The sequence below is a fragment of the Acanthochromis polyacanthus genome, chromosome 18 (assembly GCF_021347895.1).
Source record: "Acanthochromis polyacanthus isolate Apoly-LR-REF ecotype Palm Island chromosome 18, KAUST_Apoly_ChrSc, whole genome shotgun sequence".
Classification (NCBI taxonomy): domain Eukaryota; kingdom Metazoa; phylum Chordata; class Actinopteri; family Pomacentridae; genus Acanthochromis; species Acanthochromis polyacanthus.
In genome coordinates this window covers 16900603-16909618 of record NC_067130.1, presented here as the reverse complement: position 1 = coordinate 16909618, position 9016 = coordinate 16900603, and the positions used below count along the sequence as shown (strand labels likewise).

Sequence of the window (9016 nt, the reverse complement as noted above, 5' to 3'; positions counted from 1 at the left end):
TCTTTGACATATATGTCTTCTAGGTCCTAAACATCTTTAGATGTGACTACTACTCTCAGTCAAGTTGAGGTTTTCTTTTAGTGCAGTTCAAACTGCTACATAATCCAACATCAGCGTGGTAAATTAGCAATGATCTGCCATCCAAACTCAAACAGAGCGTATGTAGTTCTTTTTGAAACCTGGACTTTGTATGGGTCTCTGTTTCATCTCTTATCTGAAAAGTGTTTGAAGATTTACCGATTGCTCCACTGTGCAGAGTGTGTGGGCTGTCTGGCCTTTGACAATTCGCTTCATTAAGCAGATGAAAAGAGAGCACCAACACAGAGTTAAACACAAAGTCACTTTATTAAGCTTGGGGGCAGGTGGGGCATCTGAATGTGGGGATCTTTCCTGATCAGGATATCTTTTTCAAATGGATGCTGGCTCTGCCCAGGGAGAGAACACAGAGGAGAGGGAATGAAAGTGTCTCCAAATAGCGACGTCCAGGTATTTGATGAGCCAGGCAATCTGAGAGAGGCAGCTCCAGTAAAGCCACACATCAGAAGTCATTCTTTTAATTAAAAAAAAAAAACAAGAAAAAAACAGAAGCCCCTTAGGCCTTAAAAGTACACACCAATACACCAGTACCAGCTATGTGCGGGGTATGTAGCGCTCCCACTGTCTGTTTGGTTTTGAAGTCACTTGTCCCACAGTGAAACATTAATTTTCCTCCAAATTAATTAGAGTTTGAAAAGTAAGGGGATGCAGTTCACCTCTGGCTGCATTGCCAGATGAGGCACAGATCAGCCGGGTACCTTATCCTCCTCTGCAGCCTTTGCTTTGACAAACTGTTGTGTTTGTGGGATTGAAACCGTTCTTTTGTGGATGTGGGCGACTCCTAAAACGACTGTTCATGTCAGTGTAAGTCACACCGTACACATCCTTACGTTATTTTATTTATAGCATCATTAACTCCTCTTAAATACTAATCACCGTGGACACTCTTGTTTTTGATCCCATGGTATGGACACGATGCTCTGACAAAAATTAAGAGTCAGTATATATATATATATTTTTTTTTATCTAACTCCAGCTGAAACATTAGAGACACGGTGCAGTAAAGAAAAAGAAGCATCTAGAAAATGAATGACAGAAAAATGACATCACACCAAACATTTTGACAGCTCGGCCGACTCTTTGAGGGCAAGTACCAGCAAATCCAATCCTGGAAGGTCACAACAGCAGCCTGACTGGCAGTCTGTTTGAAACACACTCCATCCTACAAGGAGAGACTTCCTCACACAGACAGCTATAATCCGTGAATACAGGTTATCAAATCGGTCTTCACACGTGTCAGAAGTTGACATTTCTCAATCAAAGATGGTTGTGGGGCTTAGTCATATCCCTTTCCAATATTTGTCGGTGCCTCTCAATAACACAAACACTCATCTCTCTGTCATTTCTTCATTCCGTTCTGTCTGTTCGGACCATTTGGTTTAGCAGAGGTGTTCCTTTTGTAACGGTCCCAAACTTTCTGCATCTCCTCCTTCTCCTCCTCACTAAAGGTTAGTTAGTAAACCACCTGATCATCAGTGTTCATGCAGTAAATGTTCATCATGATCTGATCTGCCGTCGACTCTGTCCTACCCAAGTTTTGTGAATTCAGAGTCCCTCTCTTCTTTGCTGCAGGGAAGCATGGCGGCCCTCGGGGACTGAACCTTGCCGATCTCCTCAAGGGCACTGGCCAGAGAGTCCAGGTCCCCTGAGTCCTGGTGCTGGGCTTCCCACAAACTCAGAATCACTGACGATGGGCTCTCCTGACATGCAAAGTAGCAGAGGTTCCTACAGGCCAGGGGAAATTGAATATTTTAATAATAGAGCACGTCAGATGGCAATGAGTAACAAAGAAGTGGTTCAGTAATGAAGTAATGGCTCAGCAGTCATTATGATAGAGAGGTTAATGCAAAAACATTTTTAAAGAGGGCATTATGTGATTTAGTATTGCACTTAAACACATTTCCATTCACAAGAGGCAAGATGAAAAAGACTAGTCAAAATCAAAGCAGCAGAAGATATTATATGCTGACTTCAGTCCTTGCAATGGAAATATGGACTTTGTAATGGTGTTATCTCTTATTAGACCTTCTCTGCCTTTTCAGTGCCCACGTCTGTCAACTCTACACTCCCAGCTTGGTTTGGAACGCAGGATCTCTGTTTTACCTCTTAACAACTTTGAAAGGCATGTTACCTTTTACAAATCACCAAAATTACACCATTTATCGGACTGTAAAAACACGAATAGTAATGAGATTTAGCAGTACTTATCTGTGATGTGCGGTTCCATCCAAACATTAACCAAATGTAACCTTAAAAACGTCATATTTCATTCCATTTGCCGCATTCTAAAATTTGTCAAAAACTAATTGTGCGCTCAAAATATATTCTGTTTAAAAGATAAAAGTTTGGTTTCCCCCAACACAACCGTGAAGCCATTAGTGACTCTGCTCCAAACAGTCACACGACAAAAATTCAGAGACTTTTCAGTTCAACATGGGCTGAATTGCAGGTTGGGTAGGGAAACAAATGAAGAGTGTATGTTGTAAATTATCTGTAGTATGCAGAATCACAGTTTTTTTGTGGTATTAGTGACACCTGTGGACACTTGGAAAAATGCCGTTTACGTCAACATTTTCTGTAAAATATATAATCAAAGAAATTTCACTTTTTCTTGTTCTTTATTTTTTTTGAGAGTTTACGACATTGTAATTCATACCGCAAAAAAGACATTTTCGAGCTTTCTCTACTTCTAGCCATGGTTGTGCTGTTTCCATAGAGGTGCAGGACTTTATTTTGCAGTAAAAAGTGACCCCACAGTGAGTGAAAATAGGACGTTAAAGAAACTGCTCGGAGTTCAGAGTGTTAAACGTAGATTCAGGTTGAAACCAGCTGTTTTCCCTCGCTGAACAGTGGATTCTTGTGACGTATAAACTGAACTTCACTTGTAGTATTAGTAAGTTGCCCCTTTAAGCCTTTCTCAGTTACTTTTTTGAGTAGTTTCCTTTATTATATACTAAATGTAGAGGATATTTTACATGGATAAAACTAGGTTACAGCTGAACTCTACCTCCTTATATGCAAAACACACCCTGCTGGAGCTCACAGCACGACCAACTCACACACAACTCTTGAAATGTGCTTTCAGATGCTGTGTCAAACTGAACAAACAAATGCAGACTTTACTTTTGCCTTCTTTTCTCTGACTTCATCAAACAGCTGTAGCATCAAACAACAGCAGGATCGATACAATCTCCAAGCTGAGAGCTGGACTGTGTGCGATGTACGTGCTTGGCACAGCAGGTGACTTCAATGATTATTTCGATTCTTTGACACGCTATTGTGACCATACATTTCCTTATCAAGCTAGCTGCTTTTCTACTTACAGTTTCATTGAAATCATTAAGTTGAGCTCAGGATGAATCTGTTGATACATTTTTATTTTCAGAAAATATTGTTTCCTCTGGATAATTTTATCGGACGTATAAAGTGGATGGAGCATTTTCAGTTTCGCTGCTTGAACTGAATTGTGGTATTACTGCGAGCATGAACTGCTGTAACCACTTGAGTGAATAAAACATGAAGCAACAGACAGCCAGCCTTTGGAAACAGAAATGTATTAATATCAGCCTTGAACTTACAGTAGATAGCTTAGCTGGGTTGAAAATACATCCATTTCTCTGTATGGCAGTAATATCCGTGTTTAATGATAGTTCTATAAAATGGTCTGCCACAGCAGTATATTTGAATGTAGGCTTATGCACTGTATTTGTGTTCTACTTCACACTGCCTCAGATTAAAATGGAACATGTTGTTTCACATAAATAATCAAAAGCTACAGAGAGCATATGAATAAAACAGAGTTCTCTGGTTTCTATCAAGTGGAATCTGCCTGATGAGATTAAATTTGAAGATATCTGACTCTGAAATGCCACTAATACAGAGGAAGTGAATAGAATTGAACTTTTGGTAAAACTTTAAAAACCAACCTTCAGAAAATTCTGAACTGAAATTACTCAATCACAGAACTCAATGTGTACAATTGTAACTCAAACTGCTTTCCACTGAAGAAATCATCAGTATTTCAACTGTAATCAGTCTGATCTGTGAGCCACGACTGCACTGGACAAAGGCTCTTCGTTCTTACAAAACCCAATTCAAATAATATAGTAATTCCTGAATATTTAAGGCTGACTTTAAAGTTTAATCCACATCTTAAATGCATCTACGCTTTGGCATCAAGAAAAAAAAAATCCAGAGTCTATAAATCTGCAAGTTAAACTGCTGTTTGTACTTCACAGCGAGTACGTGGGAGGTTTCAAGTTTCCACATCACACCTTCAAAGTAGGTGCGCTGTCACAAATTTAAGCTTGCATGTGCTGGCGTTAAACCTCAGACTCAGGGTGAGAGCAGAGACTTTCTCCTCCAGCAGGTGAATGTGGAAACTCTGCTCATACATCACTCTGCACAGTGAAGGTCAAACTTCCAATGAAGTGACAACAAGCAAAATATGCTTTTGCAGCAGAGTACAATTATTCCAAGAGTTCCAAAAATGAAAACTGATTTTTTAAATTTAATTGTAAAAAAAACAATCACTTGATCTGACAAATAAAAATCTGCAAAGACCAATTAAATTGGTTTGTCCCCAAGGTTGAAAATACCAGCTGTACAGTAAAGCTTAGTTATAGTTTGTGCTCTGGTTTATTGAAAACAAATAAAATTTCATTTCCCCCGATTTCCTTCCCCTGCTGTTGTAATAACACCAATCCAACAGAGTGCACTGTTTCTTTACAATGGGATTTCCTTTGTTGCCTTCTGTTCCCTTTCCCTCTCTAAGCCACTTTCCCTCCTCTGTATGATGATGTTCCCACACACTCGGAGAAATAATTACAAAAATCAGCTTAACGAAGTAGATATATTTCCATTACATGCTTCTTGGTGTGTTCGGCTGAGTTGAAAAAGCTCTGAAATCCTTTCCCATTTCTCAGTCACAGATGTTTGTTTTCAGACTCGGTCGCAGCGAAATTCCTTAATCACATAGTTTCCGTCATAGTTTCTTAGTTAACTTTTTCCTCTCATGTTCCTCCAACTGGAAAGGCAGAGAGCATACTCACATTCTGTGCTTTCTTCCTCAAGTGCTTGATTGAGCTAAATGCACAGATCTGAGAGTCTTCATGGTTATAAGCATTTGATTACCGACTTCTCTTCTGAAGCACAAATACAAGTCTCCCCATCACCAAACAACTAAAATCCTCCACAGCCCACGCAGAGGCTGACCTGGAACAGCCTCCGCAGAGGTTAGCAGAGGTTGGAGGAAGGAGCACATGCAGAGATGCTGCTAATGAGAAGTGCTAACGTGAACACATTTTCTTGCCACAGGCAGCCCTGTCAGCAGTCACAGACCTTCCTTCAGATTTCTGCAAAACACGGCATCGCTTCTCTCCAGTTACCGTGCTAAAGCTGCCCCTTACATCTCACTCGTCTCGCTCTCGCTCTCGGTGCATGTGATTTTTAGATCTATAATAGAATCAGTATTGTGGCACGTTACCGTAGGCTGGTTGGTGATGGAAGATGGTGGCTGACACGGTGCCTAAATTCCAGATTAAAAATAGCATTCAAAGTGGCAACGGTGTTTACATTATGGAGAAAACATAAAGCATGTTTGCTCTGGGGTCATTATCAACTAAAACAAAGCACACCAGCTCATTGATTCAAAGATGACTCAGCAGTCAGTCAATGGAAACTGCAGAATGAGGATGACATGTCGGTTTCAGAGTGTTAGAACTCAGACCTGTCTATGTGGAGCTTCTGAGCCAAGAGCTGCCAGTCCTTCCCGTTGGCATTAGCGGTGTCAAAGGTGGCGCTGATCCGCTGACGGATGGACAGGGGGATTTTAAAGGCCCTTGACCCTGTCTGAGAGGTGATGGTACAGTCCGACTGGGTGAAAAAGGGAACCACTCCCTTTTCATTCTAGCAGCAAGAAAATAAAAAAAACAGAAAGACAGAGGTGTCTTAGGGTGATCTTGATACTGCAGCTGAAATTCTCCCCACCTCAACATGAAGACAAGGACAAGGACTTATCAAGACAATTTGCAATCTATACATGAAAAGCTCCCTGAGAGGCTCATTAAGCAAGCTCTTAAATCAAATCAAGAGTTATTCAGTGTAATAAAAGAACCTATTAACAGGCCGCATGACTGCCCACGCAGTGAGCACACTGTCGCTTTCTAGGAGTGCTGCTCACCTCCACCACAGACGTATAGACCTGGAGTATCTGCTCCTCGCCTGTGACCTGTCGGATGCTGATCTTGCAGGAGAGCTGAGACGAGGAGTGGCTGTATCGCTCCAAAGAGAAGGCACACTGCAGAGGACGCTGGTTGCTGGCCCACACCTGAGAAAAGGAGAACTCCTGTCGGGCGAGGACACACAGAGGGCGGACGGGATGAACATAATGATGAAAGGATTAGGACTAGAAGACAACACACTCATTTAATCCCTGCTGACATTTGTTATTTGAATCCTCCTTTGCCACCCACTTTGTTGTTTACATGATAAATTAAGACTAAATGAGTGGCCTCTTAAGCCAATCAATGTGGTTACCTAATCAAGAAGTTTACCCACCTCAGAGCAGCAGGTGGAAGAGCCCTTGGGATGAAAATGGATCCTGTTAAGTATCTGTAAGAGCTGGATGTCTTTTACATTACATCCTACAGCATGAATGGTATTGTATGCTGTAATTAGCTTGATAAATATTACAAATATAAGTTCACAGCAGCAGCAGAAACAGTCACACAGTATTAACCCCCTAAACACTCAAAACCACTAGTGGCATATTAAATTTAAAAAAAATGAATTTCTACTTTCTAGTGATCCTTGAACTGCTCATCTGTGATGTGCCATTCCATTCGTACCCAAATCTAAGTGCAATGTCAGATTTGAACAAAATCGCTTCATTCTACATGCCTCATTTAAAAATGCTAAAATACAAACTCTTTGCTCTGATCAGATTTTGTAGAAAACTGAAAGTTCCGTGCTCCTTGGCTCCTTGTGTAAGCATGACTGACTCATGTAACAAAAATTCAGGGACTATTTGGCTGAACTGAGCTGAACTGCAGGCTGTGTTTACACAGGGAATCTGGTGACTGACTTGGCTGGTCTAAGTTGTCACTGATAAAAGCTTTGCTTTCACTGGGAGTGTTTTTGGGGTCATTGTCTTGTTGCAGGATAAAGGTTTGGCCAATGAGATTTGAGAAAGTGCTTGGTACAAAACCAAACAAAGTTTGTCTGTCCTCTCAGGGATTCATCCTGCTGCTGCTGCGGCTGCTATCTCCTGTAGAATCAGTAAAGATGAGTGGGACTGTTATACAAGGTCCATGAATGCCCACATAGCAAGTTATTTTAACATTTCATAGCTAATTGTTTACAGAGAGCCAGTAGGAGACAAATACGTAAAAAAAAAATGTAAAAAGTAAGTAGTAAAATATCTATAGCATGCAGACTTACAGTTTTTTTTCCCAGTACTGTTAACACATGTGGGCACAGAAAACATATTTGTGTTCTCTCTAACTCTAGCCATGGCTGTCTCCATAGAAGCGCAAGATTTTATATTGCAGCCAAAAATGAGTTTTACAGTAAATAAAAATGTGACAGGAGCAGAAAAATGCCAGAAACTGCTTAGATTTCAGGAGGTTAAATTCAGTATATATGATGGTCATATTTACCAGTTTGTTTCCTTGTTATCTTTCATTTTCCATTTATAATACTCCTTCTATGAAGCTTATAAATACCACTGTGTTAGATCAGGAACTGTAATGTGATTATGGAATTAGGGCAGAGATGCCTCAATTTAACCACTTTGCACAACATTTCCCACGAATGTTTTCTGTGAAAAACCAAAAGTAACAGCATCTTGGAGCAAATGCAATTTAAAAGGCCTCCTTCAACTTCCATTACTAACTACTGTGTGACCCAGACAGCAGTGCAGTGAGAACAGGTCAAACACTCTGTTTTACAGATGAATCATCCTCTCTTCAGATCCATCAGACAGGAGTACAGCTACTTATGAAAGCCTCCTTTAGGTGAGAGTAGCGTCTGAATGAAAGCCTACAGTCATGCTCCCTGTAGGATTCTCACATAGGGTTTCTTTCCTCTCCAAGAAATCCTTGTTGGTATTCTGGAGGCATTATGGCGGGCTAATTCCACTAATAGGATGTCACTGGTGGGATACACATCACAGGGTAGAGCAGAACATGCAGCATGTAGACCCCTAGGAAGATAACTATGATATGTGTGTGTGTATGCCTGCCTGGCAGTCATAATTAATTTTCTAAGGGTGTGTGTGTGTGGGTGAGATAGCTAGTCTTAGTGATCTCCTGCTGTGCCCTTGCTGCTGTCCTTTGACTTTGATGTGACCAAGTTAAAGGGAAAAAAAGCAGATGGGCTAATGGAGGAGTGAGGGAAGCTGAGAAGATGAAGGCGCACAGCTTCCTTCCAGGTCCATGACTGTGACAGAGTGGGGCTCGATTTAAATCGAGATGCACATACAGTAAACACACTTGCTGCGTTAAATTCCTTCACGCGCAATGACAGAAACTCACAGAAACCACCTACCTGGCAGGTGGTGAAAGGCTTGATGCTCCAGAGTAACTGTGGGACGTCCTGGATGGACACCTGGAGGCTGAAAGTGTTCCCCCGAAACAGCATAATTTTAGGCTCCTCCAGCAGCCGTCCGCCCCTGCTGCGCTCGCCCACTGCCACCTCCTGATAAGGAAAGGAGTGGGTTGTGTTTTCCGGAGGTGGGGCAAGGGTTAGAAAAGCACACAGAAAAGGTCGATATTTTATATGGTTGACAGACTCAGTGTATCAAGAAAGGATTCAAGCAGAGCATGCAGTTTTTCATGTGGAACAAAATGTTTCAGTTGATTGATAATTCACAAGTTGAGAATAAATGTGTATCGTCAAAGACAAATCGGACTCATTAAAA

At 41.2% G+C, this 9016-nt stretch overlaps 1 protein-coding gene across 2 annotated transcripts in view; it reads right to left on the bottom strand.

Annotated features, from left to right (window-relative positions):
- Window positions 1-326: 326 nt before the first annotated feature.
- LOC110949472 (netrin receptor UNC5D) overlaps window positions 327-9016 on the bottom strand; it is a 211636-nt gene continuing 202946 nt past the window's right edge. For both annotated transcript variants that reach the window (XM_022191566.2, XM_051938483.1), the window contains 4 exons: window positions 8644-8793; window positions 6278-6442; window positions 5825-6003; window positions 327-1821 (listed from right to left, as the gene is read on the bottom strand). In XM_022191566.2, coding sequence (XP_022047258.2) covers window positions 1623-1821; window positions 5825-6003; window positions 6278-6442; window positions 8644-8793 — 693 coding nt within the window. In that variant the 3' untranslated portion in view covers window positions 327-1622. The remainder of the gene's footprint in view (window positions 1822-5824; window positions 6004-6277; window positions 6443-8643; window positions 8794-9016) is intronic.